A 24,720-nucleotide genomic window follows, 5' to 3' on the forward strand; every position below is an offset into this window, starting at 1 on the left:
CTGAATCCACTGATTTGAAGGGTTGTCCATGTACTTTTGTATATATATTGTAGTTAGCAGTTATGCTAACACTAGTTAGCAACTTCCTCCAAACTGCACGCAGGGACATAAAAATGGTATTGACGAGTTCATCTGACTCTGGAGTGTCCTTTTAATGTTAAAGTGTTTAAATCATTGCAAGTATTATTCTTAAACTGTATATTCTTGACCTGTTCAAATTATACAAGTACACAAATACTAAATACATTTCCTCTTTTAGGGAAGGCCTCGGAAAAATGTCTGTCTTTGTTGTGAAGATGGCCCTAGCAACCATCTGCGGAGGAAAGATTTTGGATAAATTAAGATGTAAGATCACCCGTTCATCTTTGTTAAGAATAATACATTAGAGAGAGAATTAACCATTTGCAGAGAATGAATTGTCAATGTTAGCTTTTTGTTAACTTATTAATAGTTATCCTGAACAATTTAAAATGTGTTTAGTCAGTGAAGTCTCTCTCTATTGAGGAATTTAGTAATACAACAACATTTGTTTCCAGTGGGTTTTTCCCCTTGAAGTCTGTATGCCTGCACTATTGTTCCTAGATGAAAAAGAGAACAGTGGCCCTTAACTCTCCACGGCTGGGAGAAGTCATTATTTAGAATCTGAAGGATAGGGTTTATTACATAATCCACCAAATCTAGTGCATCAGACAGCCGCAGCAACTCATGGGGAAAGTAAATGGAAGGTTAGGGTATTTTAGCTTATGTTTTGTGGTAATTACTATGTATTGCTACACAGCTTTAATTGGTTTTTGTTCTTTGTAAATGCAATACACAGCATGATTGCACTGTCTAATGCTGCAATTAGCTAACAATGGTGACAGCTGACAATTAATTTGATAAATTATTTATATATATTTTGCAGTAATGCCTCCCCTCCCATTTTCTTCACAGATATTTTTTCACAGATATCAGACCCTGGTGGCATAATGGTGTACTCCCAATTCGACCAGTTTCTGAGGGAGGTTCTCAAATTGCCAATGACTGTTTTTGAGGGGCCTTCCTTTGGCTATACTGAGCAATCCACAAGAACCTGCTTTGCACAGCAGGTAAGAGTCCCCATCTACACTGAAAATTAACATACATTTTCAAGTAAATCAATGAATGAATGAATGAATAACACACTATAGGTATAGAGACTGGATGTATGTTGTAATTGTGTGTATAACAACCTTTATAAAACTATATTTTCCTTATAGTACTAGCTACCCCATATGCATAACTTGTATGTGATGTGTAACTCTGTCCTCTCCACTGCATGTTGACAGAAAAAGGTCTCCCTCAACACATTCCTGGACACGATGATGTCAGATCCTCCTCCTCAGTGTCTGGTGTGGTTACCACTCATGCATCGCTTGGCTAATGTGGAGAATGGTGAGCCATCACCGCCACCACGGCATATTTAACACGTTCCTGGGTAGCACTGGGTATGAATTTTGTCTCACACCATCACACCATCACATTGAGTCACCACATAGTAGACACACTTGCGCAAACACACACATACACACCCTTCCACCATCACATCACCCTACATCCACCATCACATCACCCTACCCTGTACCATTGACAAGGTACAAAATTAGTCATTAGTCTCACACACACACTGATGTTCACAGAACACACTCCTTTATTTGAAGAACGCTGTCTGAGAGACCTGCAAAACATCCCAGTGCTGTTGTCTTATATAAAGATATCAGTTGCAAACCAATTTGTGTTTGTATTAACAACGTTTTGGGTGGGTGTGTATATGTACGCCCCTGTGTGTATGTGGACTTGAATGCACATGTTGGTGTGTGTGCCCCCCCACCTTGCCCCCTCCGCCCCTGCAGTGTTTCACCCGGTCGAGTGCTCCTACTGCCACAGTGAGAGTATAATGGGCTTCCGCTACCGCTGCCAACAATGTCATAATTACCAGCTCTGTCAGGACTGCTTCTGGAGGGGGCATGCCAGTGGTTCCCATAGCAACCAGCACCAAATGAAGGAGTACACGTCATGGGTAAGGGGGGTGACTGGGTGGGGAGTGGAGGGGGACGCCAGCCAACGATTTCTGCTCAGCTTCACCCAACACATTACAGTGCTATAGGGATGGATGATGAAAGTGTGATTTGATTCCCTCACCTGTGGCAAGGAATATTACATGCAGTGTATTTCCCTTGATCTCTGATGTTCTGCATGTGGCCAGATACATTTAAATGATATGGATAGGCAGTGGAGAAATGCATTTTATATATGGATTGTACTGTATGTGCTGTGACATTTTGGTCAGTGGCATCTAATCCTATATGATATTTTGAAAGTAATTACTCTGTTTGAAGTACCTCTTCTTGCCCTCTGAAATCATACCTAGCGAATGTTTGTGTTTCTCCCAGAAATCGCCTGCTAAGAAGTTATCTAATGCTCTCAGCAAATCACTGAGCTGTGCATCTAGCAGAGAACCTTTACACCCCATGTTTCCTGACATGCCAGAAAAACCTCTGAACCTAGCCCACATTGTGTAAGTATGGAGCTATTCTATTCATACAGTATCACTTGTATTCAAGACCACAGTCATCCTATTAAATTCCTGTCAATTTCAGATCCATCCCATAATCCCATACTACAGCCCTGTATCCCCAAAGTAATAACCACAATTGGTAAAAACAGATGTTTCATCTTTGCTCCATTTTTCTTTGTGTGTGTTCTGGAAATGAACCATGTCAATATGAAGCCACGGTCCTTTAGTGCTACAGTATATATTTGATGCATTACTTTTCCAACCCTTAACAGCTAAGCCAAGTCATATGTAGGGTTGCTATATTCCGGGAATTTTTAATAAATGTCCTGGTTTTCCCGAAATACCTGTTGGAAGATACCCGGATTCAGGAGAGAATAAGCAGGAAATGTAAGCCTCCAACCAGGATTTCTGGAAAACCAGGGAATATATTGAAAGTTCCCAAAATTTAGCAACCCTAGTCAGATGTCTAAGCTGTCGTGGTGAAAAGAGTGGCAATGCATTCTAAGGGCTGAGAATCTGAGACAAATGTTGATTTTGACACCTACGTAGATTATTTTCATGTGGAAGTGAATTCAGTTGTACCACTCACTGTGGCCGTTGTAGTGCATGCATGGGTGATTGTAACTTATCTCTTTGTTCTTTTCTTGCTGCAAAATAGAGACACTTGGTAAGTTTGCTTTGAATACTTGCATAGAATATGTAGAATATGCTGCTATTCATTTTAATTAGATCAAGTACTATAGAAGGTAGTGTATTATATTACTAGTAGCTAGTGCCATATTCTTTTGTCTGTTGTTTAATCGGATCATGTTGATCCTCCAGGGTCAATCCTTATATACTATGCCCTGTAGTTCCTCAAAGTGGCACCTTATTTTTAGCACAACAAACTTGTGTGCAGTTCACTACAGGTTTCTGCATCAATTATTCTGTCCCTCCTTTGCGCCACATGTGAATACCTTTTTAGGTCATGTAAACAATAAGATTATGAGGAGTTAATGACCTTCGGATGAGTGAGGAGGAAATCCACACGCACACATTCTTTATGTGATGTGTCACAATCAAAAACTGCAGCTATTGTGTTCCGACTCCCCAGCCCCATTCAATGCTCTTTCGGCCCTCTGAGATCTCGATGCGCACACACACACACATGCACGCACGCAGGAACGCACACACACACACACACACACACACAAACACAAACATTTATGCGACAGTTGCTTCTCTTCCATTTGATGATGACTGTTTGACCATGATCATGTTTGTCTCCTGCACTACAGGCCTCCCAGACCAATGAATAGCACCAATGACTTCATGCTCTCCCACTCCATGCCCACATCAGGGAACCCTTACTCCACTAAGAAGTGAGTATCTGATATATCAGTCAGAAAGTCTGCAATAATGCCGGGTATACAGAATTTTCAAAGACAGAATGAAGTTAGGTTACCTAACTGTACATATTTGTCATGAACATGAACACCTCTAAGCCCCCTTAAAATCCACACGTCAGTATGAATCCTACTAACCAATCTTTATTTTTCTAAACATTTTTGGATATATGCAGCTAATTTGTGAAGGTTTGTGTTGTCTCACTCTTTTGTCTGGTGTAAATAGCTGCCTTATAGTACCAAGAATAATGAAGTTGGGGCGGCAGGGTGCCTAGTGGTTAGAGCGTTGGACTAGTAACCGAAAGGTTGCAAGTTCGAATCCCCGAGCTGACAAGGTACAAATCTGTCGTTCTGCCCCTGAACAGGCAGTTAACCCACTGTTCCTAGGCCGTCATTGAAAATAGGAATTTGTTCTTAACTGACTTGCCTAGTAAAAAAAAGAAAAAGAAAAGGTTGAGCAGAAAAAAATGTTGGCTAGGGCTGCTTCAGATCTGTTGAAAGGAAGGGGGTAAGTGACCCAAGTGGGCGTACTGCCTTGGAGAATGGTTTGGTGGTAACAGGGATCAAGGTAAGACCAAGTGCAGACTGTGTGAAGTAATAATGTTTATTCTAACAACAGGGGCAGGCAAACGACAGGTCAAGGCAGGCAAGGGTCGATAATCCAGAGTAGGAGCAAAGGTACAGGTCGGCAGGCAGGCTCAGGGACAGGGACAGGCAGAGTGGTCAGGCGGGTGGGTACAGGGTCAGGATAGGCAAGGGTCAACAACCAGGAGGACGAGAAAAAAATAGGCTGGGAAAGACAGGAGCTGACAGGACAAACGCCGGTAAGCTTGACAAACAAGATGAACTGGCACAGACAGACAGAAAACACAGGTATAAGTACCCAGAGGTAAGTGGGAGAGATGGGTGACACCTGGATGGGTTGGAGACAAGCACAAGGACAGGTGAAACAGATCAGGGCATGACAGGTGGCTCAAATGCGTACGTGAACTAATTCAAATGGATTGAGGCTGGGTCCGAAATGGCATGCTATTCCCTACAGTATATAGTGCACTACTTTTGACCACGGCCAGGACTGGTCTAAAGAAGTGCTCTATTGTAGGGAATATGGTACATCTTCAGATGCAGACATAGTCATTATAGAGCATACACTGCAGTGGAATCAGTCACTCTTCTGATTTCCTATGTGTTTACAAAGTGATACTCAAGGATATATCTGAAATATGCTAGATGGTGTATGCATAGTAAAGACCATTCACCGCTCATTAGGGTAGAGTATCTATTACAATGTTTTTCATAGGCGTCCCACATTACCTGGGAGAGTTAAAGTAACTGCTGCAAGTCATTAATATTAGCTTTGAGTCTCTCTCTCAAGTTCCTTTTTTCTGTTTTCAGTGTACTGAACATGTACTTAACTTAATCACTCCCTGTCAATTTTTTACAATGATTGACATACAACTACAGGTCCTTTTACATACTTGTAAGTTCTTTTATTTTCTGTTTTGCTGGCTTGTAATGTCAGCTTTGGACTCTGGAATAATATAAGTACACGGTAGATACACGTGCACACACACACTTTAGATTTGTGTGTATTGTTGTGAATTGTTAGATATTACTGCACTTTTGGAGCTAGAAACACAAGCATTTTGCTACACCCGCAATAACATCTGCTAAATATGTGTATGTGACCAATAACATTTGATTTGACTGAGCGAGCCAGGTAGAACCAAGGAAAGTTACAGGAGAAGTTACACACATAGTTTTCTGGCGTCAGTGAGTCCTCCATCTCTACATATAGGAACTGCACCTGCCCTTGGATGAGACAAAGGCTCCATTGGTTTAAACACGGACCCCATTCATAGAGCCAGGTTTGTAAAGATATGAACCTTCTAGGGATGGGCATTTGACATTGTTTCACTGTTCAAGTATTTACATTTAAAAAATGATATATTTTTTAGAACTCACGGCCTGCACTGGAAGAAATATGTCCGCATTTATCTATATATAGGCCTAAGCCAATTTATAGGCCTAAGCCAATTTATCATGACCATTACAAATATCGAATCCTTATTGCTAAATTGCTCCATATATATTCAGTCAATAAAAAAGCAAGTGCAATTTAAGATACATTTGTTGAATCCTTGATATCAACTAGTTATATTATATCGTTGAACACAATCTTCAAAAAGGCAGTAACCTCAGCAGTTGCTCTTGCTTGTAGAAACCTGTGGCCGTGCAATAGCCTTGCTTTTTTAATTTAGCAGACACTCTTATTTCCCGAGCCCTTATCACAGTCAAGACACCTATTTTATAGTTTAAAAAAACTTGATGTAATAGAACAGAATCTTTTTCAAAAGGAGAATAAGATGCCACTACGAAGTGATGCGCATCTCCCATCTGGATAAGTTATTCTCAGAGAGTGATCATTTATTATCACAGGCAAACTACATTTTCTTCATATGATGTTTCTTTAGACCTCTCTAAAATAAATAATAGATTTATTGTGATGGTGTAGGCTATATTACATGGATTTTGTTTTAAAAATGTAGATGTTCCAAAGGTCAGCATCCGTAGCTTGTAGGCTATGCGTGGAAGACAGAAGATGCTAAATGTGTTTATGTTAATTAACGGTCAATTACCTTGAGACTGACAGTTATTTGCTTGACAATCACCGGCTGACAAAATGTCATGACCGCCACAGCCCTAATCATGTGATGATGTGATGTGATGATTAGTAGAGGTTGAAGGGGGGCATGTTCTCTTCTTCTGGCATTTCAGGGCTGTTGACAACGTGGTTAACGTTGGGTTTTGGTCTTGGGAGTGTTGTAAGCAAACAGTACTTAGCAAAAATCACTCATTCAATCTTGAAATGCTTATTGAAATCATTAGCGTTATTAGACAGAGTGGTAGTTCGTGCATGACTAGGCTTTGCATCTTGGAGCTATAGGTTACTTGTGAATTTTTGTAAATGTCAAACCAATGACATATTGAAGTTTTGACATTCACTTACTTACAATACTTTCACTGTTGAAAACCCAAACACTGACTATTTAGATCAAATTCCCATAAGGAGATTATGATACAAGATATAAATGCCTATTTTTTTTCTGTCTGTGTACTGTAGATGATTTGAAAATGCAGTACAGGTTCAGTATCACATTCATATCTATAGTAATTGTTTCACAGGATAATTCAACAGATGTATCCCAAAGGGATAGCATAACACAGTTTGGTTTTCATCTTTTGACTCATTTAATGACGGAGACTAGACATATTGCTCTCTCCAGACCTGTCCTTGCCCAGTACTCTCTTCCCCTCCCTGTTCTCATCATGTGTGTCATTTGTGTTCTGAAACCCTACACTGTTCCAGGTTAAACTACAGCCTTGATGTGCCCAATAGGCTGGCTGATGAATATATTCTCATTGGGCTGTATGTGAATCTCATGCAAAACAACCCCACGTCATGATTAGTGTGGATTCCTCTGTCTGTAAAGTAAACACAGTGGGGAACTACTAGCTACAGTATTCACACAGTATTTACACCACCCCTGGCACTGTTCTCCCTTTTTTTATTTAGCTACAAGCCTTAATACCGCATACACTACTCACATCAAACTGAATAAAGGAAGTACAGTGCCTTGCCAAAGTATTCATTCCCCTTGGCGTTTTTCCTATTTTGTTGCATTACAACCTGCAATTTAAATAGGTTTTTATTTGGATTTCATGTAATGAACATACACAAAATAGTCCAAATTGGCGAGGTGAAATTTAAAAAATAACCTAATAAAATAAAACGAAGTTGTGCGTGCATATGTATTCACCCCCTTTGCTATGAAGCCCCTAAATAAGATCTGGTGCAACCAATTACTTTCAGAAGTCACATAATTAGTGGAAAGAATGGAAAGTATATGGAAAGAATATGGCACCACAACAAACCTTCCAAGACAGGGCCGCCCAACAAAACTCACGGACCAGACATGGAGGGCATTAATCAGCGAGGCAAAAAAAGAGACCAAAGATAACCCTGAAGGAGCTGCAAAGGTCTACAGCGGAGATTGGAGTATCTGTCCATAGGACCACTTTAAGCTGTACACTCCACAGAGCTGGGCTTTACGGAAAAGTGGCCAGAAAAAAAGCCATTGCTTCTTTAAGAAAAAAATAAGCAAACACGTTTGGTGTTCACCAAAAGGCATGTGGCAGACTCCCCAAACATATAGAAGAAGGTACTCTGGTCGATAAGACAAAAATGTAGCTTTTTGTCCATCAAGAAAAACGCTGTCTGGTTCAAACCCAATAGCTCTCATCACCCCGAGATACCATTCCCACAGTGAAGCATGGTGGTGGCAGCATCATGCTGTTGGGATGTTTTTCCATCAGCAGGGACTGGGAAACTGGTCAGAATTGAAGAAATTATGGATGTTGCTAAATACAGGGAAAATCTTGAGGGAAACCTGTTTCAGTCTTCCAGAGATTTGAGACTGGGACAGAGGTTCACCTTCCAGAAGGACAATGGCCCTAAACATACTGCGAAAGCAACACTTGAGTGATTTAAGGGAAAACATTTAAATGTCTTGGAATGGCCTAGTCAAAGCCCAGACCTCAATCCAATTGAGAATCTGTGGTATGACTTGAAGATTGCTGTACACCAGCGGAACCCATCCAACTTGAAGGAGCTGGAGCAGTTTTGCCTTGAAGAATGGGCAAAAAGCCCAGTGGCTAGATATGCCAAGCTTATAGAGACATACCCCAAGAGACTTGCAGCCGTAAATGCTGTAAACTTTTTTTATTCCACCTTTACTTAACCAGGTAGGCTAGTTGAGGACAAGTTCTCATTAGCAACTGCGACCTGGCCAAGATAAAGCATAGCAATTCTACACATACAACAACACAGATTTACACATGGAATAAACAAAACATAGTCAATAATACAGTAGAACAAAAGAAAACAAAAAGTCTATATACACTGAGTGCAAATGAGGTAAGATAAGGGAGCTAAGGCAATAAATAGGCCATGGTGGCGAAGTAATTACAATATAGCAATTAAACACTGGAATGGTAGATGTGCAGAAGATGAATGTGCATGTAGAGATACTGGGGAGCAAGATAAATAAATACTGTATGGGGTGAGGTAAGTAGATAGATGGGCTGTTTACAGATGGGCTATGTACAGGTGCAGTGATCTGTGAGCTGCTTTGACAGCTGGTGCTTAAAGCTAGTGAGGGGAGATGTGAATCTCCAGCTTCAGAGATTTTTGCAGTTCGTTCCAGTCATTGGCAGCAGAGAACTGGAAGGAAAGACGACCAAAGGAGGAATTGGCTTTGGGGTGACCAGTGAGATATACCTGCTGGAGTGCGTGCTACAAGTGGGTGCTGCTATGGTGACCAGTGAGCTAAGATAAGGCGGGGCTTTACCTAGCAGAGACTTGTAGATAACCTGTAGCCAGTGGGTTTGGCGACGAGTATGAAGCGAGGGCCAACCAACTACAGCGTACAGGTCGCAATGGTGGGTAGTGTAAGGGGCTTTGGTGACAAAATGGAAGGCACTGTGATAGACTGCATCCAGTTTGTTGAGTAGAGTGTTGGAGGCTATTTTATAGATAACATCACCGAAGTCGAGGATCGGTAGGATGGTCAGTTTTACAAGGGTATGTTTGGCAGCATGAGTGAAAGATGCTTTGTTCCGATATAGGAAGCCAATTCTAGATTTAATTTTGGATTGGAGATGCTTAATGTGAGTCTAGAAGGAGAGTTTACAGTCCAACCAGACACCTAGGTATTTGTTGTTGTCCACGTATTCTAAGTCTGCCCAGAGTAGTGATGCTGGACGGGCGAGAAGGTGCGGGCAGTGATCGGTTGAATAGCATGCATTTATTTAGTTTTACTTGCATTTAAGAGCAGTTGGAGGCCACGGAAGGAGAGTTGTATAATATATGCCATTTAGCAGACGCTTTTATCCAAAGCGACTTACAGTCATGTGTGCATACATTCTACGTATGGGTGGTCCCGGGGAACGAACCCACTACCCTGGCGTTACAAGCGCCATGCTCTACCAACTGAGCTACAGAAGGACCATATGTATGGCATTGAAGCTCGTCTGGAGGTTAGTTAACACAGTGTCCCAAGGAGGGGCCAGAAGTATACTGAATGGTGTCGTCTGCGTAGAGGTGTACCAGAGAATCACCAGCAGAAGAGCAACATCATTGATGTATACAGAGAAGAGTCGGCCTGAGGATTGAACCCTGTGGCACCCCCATAGAGACTGCCAGAGGTCCGGACAACAGGCCCTCCGATTTGAACTCTATCAGAGAAGTAGTTGGTGAACCAGGCGAGGCAATAATTTGAGAAACCAAGGCTGTCGAGTCTGCAAATAAGAATGTGGTGATTGATAGAGTCGAAAGCTTGGCCAAGTTGATGAATACTGCTGCACAGTAATGTCTCTTATCAATGGCAATTATGATGTCGTTTAGGACCTTGAGCGTGGCTGAGGTGCACCCATGACCAGCTCTGAAACCAGATTGCATAGCGGAGAAGGTACGGTGGCGTTCGAAATGGTCGGTAATCTGTTTGTTATCTTGACTTTTGAAGACCTTAGAAAGAAGGGGCAGGATAGATATAGGTCTGTAGCAGTTTGGGTCTAGAGTGTCACCCCCTTTGAAGAGGGGGATGACCGCGGCAGCTTTCCAATCTTTGGGAATCTCAGACGATAGGAAAGAGAGGTTGAACAGGCTAGTAATAGGGGTTGCAACAATTTCGGCAGATAATTTTCGAAAGAGAGGGTCCAGATTGTCTAGCATGGCTGATTTGTAGGGGTCCAGATTTTGCAGCTCTTTCAGAACATCAGCTATCTGGATTTGGGTAAGGGAGAAATGGTGGGGGCTTTGGCAGGTTGCTGTGGAGCGTGCCGGGCAGTTGACCGGGGTAGGGGTAGCCAAGTGGAAAGCATGGCCAGCCGTAGAGAAATGCTTATTGAAATTCTCAATTATAGTGGATTTATCGGTAGTGACAATGTTTCTTAGCCTCAGAGCAGTGGGCAGCTGGGAGAATTGTCATGTTTTGTCATTAATTATCATGTCTTGTCCCCGTGCTTCCCCTTCTATTCGTTTCCCTCTGCTGGTCTTATTAGGTTCTTTCCCTCTTTCTATCCCTCTCTCTCCCCCTCCCTCTCTCACTCTCTCGCTCTCTCTTCTCTCTATCGTTCCGTTCCTGCTCCCAGCTGTTCCTATTCCCCTAATCAATCATTTAGTCTTCCCACACCTGTTCCCGATCCTTTTCCCTGATTAGAGTCCCTATTTCTCTCCTTGTTTTCCGTTCCTGCCCCGTCGGATCCTCATCTATAATTCACCGTGCTGTGTCTATGTTTTGCCCTGTCGTGTCGTGTTTCCCTCAGATGCTGCGTGGTGAGCAGGTGTCTGAGTCTGCTAGGTTCAAGTGCCTTCCCGAGGCAACCTGCAGTTCTCGATCAAGTCTCCTGTCTGTTCTCGTCTTTACGAGTAGTATTATGCTTTTTGTTTTGTAAAGTTTCTTTCTGGATTAAAAACTCTGTTTTCGCCAAGTCGCTTTTGGGTCCTCATTCACCTGCATAACAAGAATGGTGCTCTTATTCTCCATGGACTTTACAGTGTCCCAGAACTGTTTTGAGTTAGTACTACAGGATGCAAATTTCTGTTAGGAAAGCTAAGGCTAGCTTTTTCAAACTGCCTGTGTATATTTGTTCCTAACTTCCCTGAAAAGTTGCATATCACAGGGGCTATTCGATGCTAATGCAGAACGCCACAGGATGTTTTTGTGCTGGTCAAGTGCAGACAGGTCTGGAGTGAACCAAGGACTATATCTATTCCTAGTTCTAAATTTCTTGAATGGGGCATGCTTATTTAAGAATAGCCAGGCATCATCTACTGACGGGATGAGGTCGATGTCATTCCAGGATATCCGGCCAGGTCAATTAGAAAGGCCTGCTCACAGAAGTGTTTTAGGGAGTGTTTGACAGTGATGAGGGGTGGTCGTTTGGTTGCAGACCCATTACGGATGCAGGCAATGAGGCAGTGATTGCTGAGAATTTGATTTAAAACAGCAGAGGTGAATTTGGAGGGCAAGTTAGTTAGGAGGACATCTATGAGGGTGCCCGTGTTTACGGATTTGTAGTGGTACCTGGTAGGTTCATTGATCATTTGTGTGAGATTGAGGGCATCAAGCTTGGATTGTAGGATGGCCGGGTTGTTAAGCATGTCCCAGTTTAGGTCACCTAGTAGCACGAGCTCAGAAGATAAATGGGGGCAATCAATTCACATATGGTATCGAGGGCACAGTTGTGGGCAGAGGGAGGTCTATAGCAAGCGGAAACAGTGAGAGACTTGTTTCTGGAAAGAGGAATATTTAGAAGTAGAAGCTCGAATTGTTTGGATACAGACTTGGTTACAGACAGGCTATCTTTGCAGTAGATTGTAACACCGCCCCCTTTGGCAGTTCTATTTTGGCGGAAAATGTTATAGTTAGCGATGGAGATTTCAGGGTTTTCGGTGGTTTTCCTAGGCCAGGATTCAGACACGGCTAAGACATCCGGGTTGGCAGTGTGTGCTAAATCAGTGAGTAAAACAAACTTAGGGAGTAGGCTTCTAATGTTAACATGCAAATGAGAGCTTCTGGGGAGTGGGAGTGGAGCTAGGCACTGCAGGACCTGGATTAACCTCTACATCACCAGAGGAACAGAGGAGAAGTAGGATAAGGGTATGGCTAAATGCTATACGAACTGGATGTCTAGCACATTCGGAACAGAGAGTAAAAGGAGCAGTTTCTGGGCACGATAGCATAGATTCAAGGCATAGTGTACAGACAAAGGTAAGGTAGGATGTGAGTACATTAGAGCGAAACCTAGGCATTGAGTAATGATGAGAGAGATATAGTCTCTAGAGATGTTTAAACCAGGTGATGTCATCGCATATGTAGGAGGTGGAACAACATGGTTGGTGAAGGCATATTGAGCAGGGCTAGAGGCTCTACAGTGAAATAAGACAGTAATCAATAACCAGGACAGTAATGGACGAGGCATATTGATATTAGAGAGAGGCATGCGTAGCCAGGTGAACATATGGGTCCAGTGAGTGGTTGGGCTGACTGGGAACATGGCGATTCAGACAGTTAGCAGGCCGATGCTAACAGTTAGTAGGCCGGGGCTAAACAAGGTAGCGGTTAGCAGACCGGGGCTGGCAAGCTAGCAGTTAGCAGACCGGGGCTAGCAAGTTGGCCTTTGGGGGACGTCGCGATGGGGGTAAGCCTGCTTTTGCATCATCGTGCAGTGACATCGATAGACCAGTCGTGGAGTTAGGAGGGTTCCAAGTAGCTCTAGGTAGCTAGCAGTCCTAGCAGGTTAGCAGAATGGGCCTTCAGCGGGCGTCGCGCCTGAGGGGCCTGTTGGAATCTTCGGGCAGATTATGTCGGTATTCCAGTCGTAGAGGATTGGCGGGGTTCCGGCAGTAGAAGGGGTCCGGATATTGTAGCCCAGGATTGAGTCGGGAGATGGGTCTAGCATGGGCTAGCCCCAGGCTAGTTGGTGCTAGCTCAGGGATGGAAACGTTAGCCAGGAGTAGTCAACCATTGCGATTAGCTAGCTGTGATGATCCAGATGAAAAGGTTCCGAGTTTGTGGTAGGAATTCGGGGATATGGAGAGAAAAATAAGTCCGGTATGCTCTGGTTTGAAACGCGTTGTACGAACTGGAGAGAGATTTCCGAGCTAAAGGTTAGCTGATGACTGCTAGCAGTGGTTAGCTGACTGATAGCTGGTAGCTAGTTAGCTAGCTGGCTTCAGTTGAGGTATTCCAGTTCGGAGGTAAATAGAAATACTTTAGGAAAAAAAACAGATCCACACCACATTGGGTAAGGTGGGTTGCAGGAGAGTATTTCGAAGTTGAGGTTTAAGAAAAATATTAAAAAGAATGCGAAGAAAAATATATATACACATGGGACGAGACAAGACAAAGACGTCTGACTGCTACGCCATCTTGGATTTCAAGATGTTTGTTTCACAATAAATGATATTTTGCATCTTCAAAGTGGTAGGCATGTAAATCAAATGATACAAACCCCCAAAATGTTCATTTTAATTCCTTGTTGTAAGGCAACAAAATAGGAACAATGCCAAGGGGGTGAATACTTTCGCAAGCCATTGACTTGTCTTTTAAAAGTTGTCATGCAGTAATGTAGCTAAACACTTTTCAGAAACCATACTGCTTTCGCCAGCTGTTACTAAGCAATAGGTGTTGGAAGGCTAAATCAACGCTATTTTGCTCATGAAGTTGTTACAGCGCTGTACAAAGTTGCATTTGTTTTGCTCTTCATATAGTGAAAACCTAGTTTCTTGCCCTAGAATTGTCATTTTAATGTGCTTATGATGACAGATTAGACTTTGCTGCGTTTCCTTCTTTGATGTGGCAGTAATCAGTTATTTGTAGAGAATATCTGTTTTTATGTTTGTCCTTTATTATAACATCTTGGACTGTTACAGTAAATACATTGATTGGATTTTGTTTCTTGGACTTTATTGCGTCTTTATGAGTTTCAACAAATGCTGTATGATAAATCTCAACTATTTCTACCCGTAATGTTGTTCATTTCTCTGAAAGGAAACTCAGACATTTACAAAATTATACAATGGAAGCTACTGACCGTTTACTGAAGTATCCATCTGAAAGGACTATTTTGTGGGGGTGCTAAGATTAGTAGGAATCATCTGCTTGGGGCGGCAGTGTAGCCTAGTGGTTAGAGCATTGGACTAGTAACCGAAAGGTTGCAAGTTAAAATCCCCGAGCTGACAAGGTACAAAATCGTTCTGCCCTTGAACAGGCAGTTAACCCATTGTTCCAAGGCCGTCATTGAAAATAAGAATTTGTTCTTAACTGACTTGCCTAGTGAAATAAAGGTAAAATTAAAAATTAAAAAATTGGGTCCGTGCTGCTCTTCTCTCCTGCTTTGCTCCGACTCTGTAGTAGCATCATCTTAGAGATCTTTCTGCAGATGGAAAACACTTACAGATTCAACTGCATGTAACTTTCCATAGCATTTGTATAAGCTGAATGTTGTTCCTTGGTGCTTATAGTGCGTGTGCGTGTGTGCGTGGCTTCAGCAACATGGCTGTGATTTTGGCCCAAAAATGTGCAGCCGAGAACCTTTTTATAGTTTTATCTGTAAATAGCATCAACAATTGACATGGGAGTCAATACAAACTACTCTCCAGTTTGCATGTAAATACATTATAATTAACTAACCAATCATACAGATACTGTTCCAATTATCATTTGAAATTGATGTACAGTAATGTAAGTAAGTGCAGAACTACTCTTTATATTTGGCAGCAATATTTTGTGTCTGTGTGTCTAGTTACCTCACTGCAGTAAATATGTAGATGACAGATGACTGTCTTCCCCTCCTCTCTCCACCTGTTGATTAGTTTGCTGGAGAGCAGTTCCCACCAGGAGGAAGAGCACAGTCTCATCGCCCGTTACGCTTCTAGACTGGCCTCTGACGCAGCCGCCGCGGTGAGACACACATGCCATCTGAGGTCATAGTGGGAGAAAATACCGTGAATAGCATCCTGACATGTGCCCAGCACGAATACACATTTGTTCCAAAGGCCTGTTTTCCGTAGTCAGGTTACCCATTCAGGAAACGCTTGTGCCTGTAATCTTGACCCATCAGTGTTCGCTGTGGCTGCTTATGACACTGCTATGTAGTAGTGTATAAGGAAATAACATCAGCCAGATGACCTCAATACTGTAGATAATGTAATGCGTACTGATAGTGTCATACATCTCTGTGTGTAATGATAATGTCATGTCTCTGTGGGTAATGATGGTGTCATGTGTCCCTGTGTGTAACGATGATGTCATAATGTCCCCATTTGTAATGATAATGGTATGTGTCCCTGTGTGTAATGATAATATCATGTGTCCCCGTGTTTAATGATTATGTCATGTGTCTTCCAGCAACAGCAGCAGAGGGTCCCCAACGACATCTCTTTCTCTCTGGATGCCAACAAGCAGCAGAGGCAGCTTATTGCTGAGCTAGAGAGCAAAAACAGGTCAGGGATGGTTTCCATCTGGATTTGCTTTTCTCTCTCTGTTCACCTATTTTTCCAGCCCTGCCATCGTGCCAAATTACATGAAAGGAATGTGATAGATTATTTAATGTGGTACTCAATGTGCTTCCCACACAAACTGTGGTTGATAGTTATTCAAATGAGCTGTAACCCTGTTTGCATGGTAGTACCAGAAAAATACAAAAGCAACTCAAGTCTTAATGTCGTCAAGCTAGCTGGTAGACCCCCCTGTAATCCATCACACCATCTAAATCACACAAACAAAACTACTTCAGAAAGCCTACATATGTGACATACTAGCTTCAACTGGCCTGTGTTTGTGTGTGTTACAGAGAGATCTTGCAGGAGATCCAGCGTCTGAGAGTGCAGCACGAGCAGGCCTCACAGCCTCCCACATGCACGTCCCAACAGAACCCCACGCTGCTGGCCGAGCTACGGCTTCTCAGGTAGACCCATCTCAAATTCTTCTACAAAACAATCTGTGACCATTTAAATGGACAATTAAATTTGTATATAGACTCAAAAAAAGAAACGTCCTCTCACTTTCAACTATGTTTATTTTCAGCAAACTTAACGTGTTATTATTTGTATGAACATAACAAGATTCAACAACTGAAACACAAACTGACACAAAGTTCCACAGACATGTGATTAACAAAAATTGAATAATGTGTCCCTGAACAAAGGGAGGGTCAAAATCAAAAGTAACAGTCAGTATCTGGTGTGGCCACCAGCTACATTAAGTACTGCAGTGCATCTCCTCCTCATGGACTGCACCAGATTTGCCAGTTCTTGCTGTGAGATGTTACCCCACTCTTCCACCGAGGCATCTGCAAGTTCCCGGACATTTCTGGGGGGAATGGCCTTAGCCCTCACCCTCTGATCCCACAGGTCCCAGATGTGCTCAATGGGATTGAGATCTCCGCTCTTCACTAGCCAAGGCAGAACACTGACATTCCTGTCTTGCAGGAAATCATGCACAGAACAAGCAGTATGACTGGAGGCATTGTCATGCTGGGGGTTCATGTCAGGATGAGCCTGCAAGAAGGGTACCACATGAGGGAGGAGGATGTCTTCCCTGTAACGCACAGCGTTGAGATTGCCTACAATGACAACAAGCTCAGTCCGATGATGCTGTGACACACCGCCCCAGACCATGACGGACCCTCCACCTCCAAATCGATCCTGCTCCAGACTACAGGCCTTGGTGTAACGCTCATTCCTTCGGTGATAAACGCGAGTCCAGCCTCTCTCAGCCCTTAGACAGTCTGACAGTCTTGTAGACAGTCTGAACACTGATGGGGGGGTTATGCGTTCCTGGTGTAACTCGGGCAGTTGTTGTTGCCATTTTGTACCTGTCTCACAGGTGTGATGTTCGGATGTACCGATGCTGTGCAGGTGACCTTAACTGCCTACCGTCTGTAAGCTGTTAGTGTCTTAATGACCATTCCACGGGTGCATGTTCATTAATTGTTTATTGTTCATTGAACAAGCATGGGAAATGGTGTTTAAACCCTTTACAATGAAGATCTGTGAAGTTATTTGGCTTTTTACAAATGATCTTTGAAAGACAGGGTCCTGAAAAAGGGACGTTTTTTTTTTGCTGAGTTAGTTTTTTTCTCCCTCTACCAGGCAACGCAAAGATGAGCTGGAGCAGAGGATGTCTGCTCTGCAGGAGAGTCGCAGGGAACTCATGGTACAGCTGGAGCAGCTGATGCTGCTGCTGAAGGTGTGTGAGAAAGCCACACAGTTTCAAGCCATACCGTTTCATTTCTACTGTAATGTTGGCCTGCTAATGAGAAGGGTAGAAAATCCAACAGACTTTTCATTATCCCACCACTAGAGGGAGCACTTCTTCAAATGTCACTGGGGCTTCATCATAAGGAAGTTTCCATATCTTAAGTAAATCCTGAGTTGCTCTGGTTTGACAAGTATTCCTTTCTCATCCTCTTACCATAATCCATACGTCTCTTTACAAAAAATGTGTTTGTGTTCCCCAGTTTCTTCATGTTAAAATGTTTGAGATATAACCTTTTCCAGACCTTCTACTCGTCATTCTGCTAAAGACCGTGTTTGGATCATATGTACTGACAACATACAAACAGCATAACTCACGAAATAAAACTGGATATAGGATACAATTTAGTCAGTCAGACACAACAACAGTCAATGGAGAAAGGGTTTAAGAAGCCTTACATAAACTGCTTACTGTACTGACTTAAATGGTAAGGCTATCAATCTAATCACTCCAATGAAGGGATCAATGCTAAACCAGTTAGCCCCATCTAGCATAACCATGCTAGCATCAGACTTGCTAAAGCCTACTATATGGGAGAAAATCCCAATAAGTTTTTACATATGAAAGAAATTGTCTTCATTGATTGATTTTACTATTGTGTGCTTTTGGGACAGTACATGAATAACGTTTCTCTCAACAGGAGGAGGAAAGGAAGCAAGCTGTAAGTTTGTCAGTGAAACCTAAAATAACTAATGCTTCTTACAAAGAAACTTCTGAATGTGATGTTTGTTGTTTTTGCTGACAATATTTGATCAGTTCTCATGGGAACTGAAAATGCGGCAGTCAGACGAACTAACAGCATGTTAGATATTTAAATAATTTTGACTTAATATAAAGTGCTGTTAAAGGGACCTAAAAGGCATTATGGCACGTGCTCAATGTTTGTTGCTCACCAACCATGGATGTGTTTTTGGATGAACATGCTTAACATAACAGCTTTTTCAGCAGAAAATTTGATTGGCCTGAACTTTAGCCATTTTTGCTCCATTACTGGGTCTTATAATATTATAATGAACCATTTTGGAATGATGCTATTACTGACACAACTCTTAGAGGTTTCACGCAGTGATGAGGAGTAGGGCCCTGAGGTTTTCCTGACCAAAACTACAATCCCTACTTTATGTTCCCCATACAGACCTATGGAGATTCATAACTTCATGAATTCCACCCACCCAGCTACCCCCCCATGCTAACAGGACAACACCCCAATCACAAGAGACCAACAGTCCAGCAAGAAAGCTATGCAGTAGCAACACAAAGAATAGAGCACCCTGCTGCAGCCGAGCTAAACCAGACGAGGCATCTGCTGAACAGAATCTGCAAACAAATCCATGAATTCCTTCTTTCTTATTATCAGAAATAGAATAATTAAAAACACAACCTATTATCATTGAGTTTTGCATAAGATACCCAGGAAAGGGTTAAAGTTACCTCATAAATATATGTAACCTCATAAACAAAGTTCATGACATTAGTAATTTGCTAATCTTAGATAATATGAATATATTAGCAATTTCTGAGACCCTCTTATAACACACCTTTGATACAGCAGTAGGAGTACACGGATATAACATCTATAGAAAAGACAGGAATCTCTATAGGGGGAGCTCAGAGAGGATCTCATCACAAGTGAAGTAGAAGTGCTGTGGTTGAAGGTTCACCTGCCTCATCTGAAGCCTCTTCTTTTAGGGTGCTGCTATAGGTCACCAAGTGGAAACTGTCAGTATCTGGAGAATGTGTGTGATGTTAGATAAGAACCCTGATGCTATCAGAGAAATGCATTTTATTGGTGACCTGAACATTGACTGGTAATCATCTAGTTGTCCTCTCAAGAGGAAGCTTCTTACTGTGAGTAATGACTGTAACATGACTCAGGTTATCACTCAACCAACTAGAGTGTTGTCCAATAGTGGTGGATCTGTGACAGCCACTTGCATTGATTATATATTCACCAATGCTGCGGAGATTTGCTCCAAACCATAGTGACCATAATATTGTGGCAATAACAAGGAAGGGCCTAAAGTTATTTATAAGAGATCATACAAAATGTTTTCTCAGGAGGAACTGCCTAGAAGGCCAGCATCCCGGAGTCACCTCTTCACTATTGACATTGAGACTGGGGTTTTGCGGATACTTTTTTTTACCCCCTTTTCCTCCTCAATTTCATGGTATCCAATTGTTAGTAGCTACTATCTTGTCTCATCGCTACTACTCCCGTACGGGCTCGGGAGAGACGAAGGTTGAATGTCATGCGTCCTCCAATACACAACCCAACCAAGCCGCACAGCTTCTTAACACAGCGCACATCAAATCCGGAAGCCAGCTGCACCAATGTGTTGGAGGAAACACTGTGCGCCCGGCCCGCCACAGGAGTCACTGGTGCGCAATGAGACAATATATATCCCTACCGGCCAAACCCTCCCTAACGCAGACGACGCTAGACCAATTGTGTGTCGCCCCACAGGCCTCCCGGTCGCGGCCGGTTGCGACAGAGCCTGGGCACGAACCCAGGGTCTCTGGTGGCACAGCTAGCGCTGCAATACAGCGCCCTTAACCATTGCGCCACCCGGGAGGCCTTGCCGGTATTTTTTAATGAAACTGCCAGTTGAAGACTTGTGAGGCGTCTTGTTTCTCAATCTAGGCACTCTAATATACTTGTCTTCTTGCTCAATTGTGCACCGGGGCCTCCCACTCCTCTTTCTATTCTGGTTAGAGCCCGTTTGCACTGTTCTGTGAAGGTACACAGCATTGTACCAGATCTTCAGTTTCTTGTCAATTTCTCGCATGGAAGCCTTCATTTCTAGCCTTCATTTCTCAGAACAAGAATAGACTGACTAGGTTCAGAAGAAAGGCCATTTTGAGCCTGTAATCCAACCTACAAATGTTGATGCTCCAGATTCTCAACTAGTCTAAAGAAGGCCAGTTTTTCCAGCGGTGCTAACATAATCGCAAAAGGGTTATCTCATGATCAATTAGCCTTTTAAAATTATAAACTTGGATTAGCTAACATAACGTGCCATTGGAACACAGGAGTGATGGTTGCTGATAATGAGCCTCTGTACACCTATGTAGATATTCCATAAAAAATCATCAGTTTCCAGCTACAACAGTCATTTACAACATTAACAATGTCTACACTGTATGCCTGATCAATTTGATGTTATTTTAATTGGCAAAAAAATGTGCTTTTCTTTCAAAAACAAGGACATTTCTATGTGACCCCAAATTTTTGAACGGTAGTGTATGTTGGTCTGATGTGTATAAGGAAGAGAATCCTGATAAAACACTTGGAGTATTTGTGATATTATTCCTGCCAATTTTTGACAAACATGCAACTGTTAAGAAACTAACTAAGAACTGTTAGAGCCTTCTGGAAAGATTGTGAATTGAAAATGTTATGGTTCAAAGAAAGTATGCAAAAAAGGTGGCAAACAAGTCTGGCTGCTCAGCTGATTGGTTCATATACTGTCAATTGAGAAATGTTGTGACTAAATATGTACAGTTGAAGTCGGAAGTTTACATACACCTTAGCCAAATACATTTCAACTGAGTTTTTCACAATTCCTGACATTTAATCCTAGGAAGAAATTCCTGTCTTGGTCAGTCAGGATCACCACTTTATTTTAAGAATGTGAAATTTCAGAATAATAGTTGAGAGAATGATATATTTCAGTGGGTCAGAAGTTTACATACACTCAATTAGTATTTGGTAGCATTGCCTGTAAATTGGTTAACTTGGATCAAACGTTTCAGGTAGCCTTCCACAAGCTTCCCACAATAAGTTGGGTGCATTTTGGCCCATTCCTCCTGGCAGAGCTGGTGTAACTGACTCAGTTTTGTAGGCCTCCTTGCTCACACATGCTTTTTCAGTTCTTCCCACAAATGTTCTATAGGATTAAGGTCAGGGCTTTGTGATGGCCACTCTAATACCTTGACTTTGTTGTCCTTAAGCCATTTTGCCACAACATTGGAAGTATGTTTGGGGTCATTTTCCATTTGGAAGACCCATTTACGACCAAGCTTTAACTTCCTGACTGATGTCTTGAGATGTTGCTTCAATATATCCACATAATTTTCCTACTGCAGTCCCACCTGCAGCAAAGCACCCCCACAACATGATGCTGCCACCCCGTGCTTCATGGTTGGGATGGTGTTCTTCGGATTGCAAGCGTCCCCCTTTTTCCTCCAAACATAATGATGGTCATTATGGCCAAATAGTTATTTTTGTTTCATCAGACCATAGGATATTTCTCCAAAAAGTACAATCTTTGTCCCCATGTGCAGTTGCAAACCATAGTGTGGCTTTTTTATGGCGGTTTTGGAGCAGTGGCTTCTTCCTTGCTGAGCGGCCTTTCAGGTTATGGCGATATATGACTCATTTTACTGTAGATATAGATACTTCTGTACCTGTTTCCTCCATCTTCACAAGGTCCTTTGCTGTTCTGGGATTGATTTGCACTTTTTGCACCAAAGTACGTTCATTTCTAGGCGACAGAACACGTCTCCTTCCTGAGCGGTATGACAGCTGCGTGGTCCCACGGTGTTTATACTTGCATACTATTGTTTGTACAGATGAACATGGTACCTTCTGCCGTTTTGTAATTGCTCCCAAGGATGAACCAGACTTGTGGAGGTCTACCATTTTTTTCTGAGGTCTTGGCTGATTTCTTTTGATTTTCCCATGATGTCAAGCAAAGATGCACTGAGTTTGAATGTAGGCCTTGAAATACCTGCACAGGTTCATCACCAATTGACTCAAATGATGTCAATTAGCCTAACAGAAGCTTCTAGAGCCATGACATAATATTCAGGAATTTTCCAAGCTGTTTAAAGGCACAGTCAACGTAGTGTATGTAAGCTTCTGACCCACTGGAATTGTGATACAGTGAATTATAAGTGAAATAATCTGTCTGTAAACAATTGTTAGAAAAATGACTTGTAACATGCACAATGTAGGTGTCCTAACATACTTGCCAAAACTATAGTTTGTTAACAAGAAATTTGTGGAGTGGTTAAAAATGGAGTTTTAATGACTCCAACCTAAGTGTATGTAAACTTCCGACTTCAACTGTATACACAGTACAAGTCAAAAGTTTGGACATGGACCTCCCGAGTGGCACAGTGGTCTGGTTCGAGTCCAGGCTCTGTCGCAGCCGGCCGTGACCTGGAAACCCATGGGACGGCGCCCAATTGGCCCAGCATCGTCCTGGTTCGGGGAGGGTTTGGCCAGCAGGGATGTTCTTGTCCCATCGCGCACTAGCGACTCCTGTGGTGGGCTGTGTGCAATACATTCTGACATGTTCGGTCGCCAGGTGTACGATGTATACTCCGACACATTGGTGCGGCTGGCTTCCGGTTAAGCGAGCAGTGTGTCAAGAAGCAGTGCAGCTTGGCTGGGTTGTTTCAGACGACGCAAGTCCTTGAGGGAGTTGCAGCCATGGGACAAGATTGTAACTACCACGAAATTGGGGAGGAAATGGGTAAAAAAAAAATGACACACCTACAGTACCTTGTGAAAGTATTCGGCCCCCTTGAACTTTGCGACCTTTTGCCACATTTCAGGCTTCAAACATAAAGATATAAAACTGTATTTTTTTGTGAAGAATCAACAACAAGTGGGACACAATCATGAAGTGTATATACATATATTGGATATTTCAAACTTTTTTAACAAATCAAAAACTGAAAAATTGGGCGTGCAAAATTATTCATCCCCCTTAAGTTAATACTTTGTAGCGCCACCTTTTGCTGCGATTACAGCTGTAAGTCGCTTGGGGTATGTCTCTATCAGTTTTGCACACCGAGAGACTGAAATATATTCCAATTCCTCCTTGCAAAACAGCTCGAGCTCAGTGAGGTTGGATGGAGAGCATTTGTGAACAGCGGTTTTCAGTTCTTTCTACAGATTCTCGATTGGATTCAGGTCTGGACTTTGACTTGGCCATTCTAACACCTGGATATGTTTATTTTTGAACCATTCCATTGTAGATTTTGCTTTATGTTTTGGATCATTGTCTTGTTGGAAGACAAATCTCTGTCCCAGTCTTAGGTCTTTTGCAGACTCCATCAGGTTTTCTTCCACAATGGTCCTGTATTTGGCTCCATCCATCTTCCCATCAATTTTAACCATCTTCCCTGTCCCTGCTGAAAAAAAGCAGGCCCAAACCATGATGCTGCCACCGCCATGTTTGACAGTGGGGATGCTGTATTCACGGTGATGAGCTGTGTTGCTTTTACGCCAAACATAACATTTTGCATTGTTGCCAAAAAGTTCAATTTTGGTTTCATCTGACCAGAGCACCTTCTTCCACATGTTTGGTGTGTCTCCCAGGTGGCTTGTGGCAAACTTTAAACTACACTTTTCATGGATATCTTTAAGAAATGGCTTTCTTCTTGCCACTCTCCATAGGCCAGATTTGTGCAATATACGACTGATTGTTGTCCTATGGACAGAGTCTCCCACCTCAGCTGTAGATCTCTGCAGTTCATCCAGAGTGATCATGGGCCTCTTGGCTGCATCTCTGATCAGTCTTCTCCTTGTATGAGCTGAAAGTTTAGAGGGACGGCCAGGTCTTGGTAGATTTGCAGTGGTCTGATACTCCTTCCATTTCAATATTATCGCTTGCACAGTGCTCCTTGGGATGTTTAAAGCTTGGGAAATCTTTTTGTATCCAAATCCGGCTTTAAACTTCTTCACAACAGTATCTCGGACCTGCCTGGTGTGTTCCTTGTTCTTCATGATCCTCTCTGTGCTTTTAACGGACCTCTGAGACTATCACAGTGCAGGTGCATTTATACGGAGACTTGATTACACACAGGTGGATTGTATTTATCATTATTAGTCTGGAGAGAGTTTGCTGCACTGAAAGTAAAGGGGCTGAATAATTTTGCACGCCCAATTTTTCAGTTTTTG

At 42.5% G+C, this 24,720-nt stretch overlaps 1 protein-coding gene across 6 annotated transcripts in view; it reads left to right on the top strand.

Moving 5' to 3' along the window:
- LOC124010141 (dystrobrevin alpha-like) overlaps positions 1–24,720 on the top strand; it is a 45,739-nt gene that overhangs the window by 14,275 nt on the left and 6,744 nt on the right. For 3 of the 6 annotated variants that reach the window (XM_046322510.1, XM_046322512.1, XM_046322509.1), the window contains exons 5-16: positions 260–345; positions 934–1,088; positions 1,308–1,413; positions 1,872–2,038; positions 2,412–2,536; positions 3,195–3,203; positions 3,814–3,897; positions 15,362–15,449; positions 15,897–15,991; positions 16,342–16,455; positions 17,642–17,738; positions 18,448–18,468. In XM_046322510.1, the coding sequence (XP_046178466.1) occupies positions 260–345; positions 934–1,088; positions 1,308–1,413; positions 1,872–2,038; positions 2,412–2,536; positions 3,195–3,203; positions 3,814–3,897; positions 15,362–15,449; positions 15,897–15,991; positions 16,342–16,455; positions 17,642–17,738; positions 18,448–18,468 (1,147 nt within the window). Of the gene's footprint in view, positions 1–259; positions 346–933; positions 1,089–1,307; positions 1,414–1,871; positions 2,039–2,411; positions 2,537–3,194; positions 3,204–3,813; positions 3,898–15,361; positions 15,450–15,896; positions 15,992–16,341; positions 16,456–17,641; positions 17,739–18,447; positions 18,469–18,942; positions 19,960–24,720 lie in introns of those variants that run through there. The other 3 variants (XM_046322514.1, XM_046322511.1, XM_046322513.1) reach the window with 3 other exon arrangements.

Source organism: Oncorhynchus gorbuscha, linkage group LG22 (assembly GCF_021184085.1).
Source record: "Oncorhynchus gorbuscha isolate QuinsamMale2020 ecotype Even-year linkage group LG22, OgorEven_v1.0, whole genome shotgun sequence".
Lineage (NCBI taxonomy): Eukaryota > Metazoa > Chordata > Actinopteri > Salmoniformes > Salmonidae > Oncorhynchus > Oncorhynchus gorbuscha.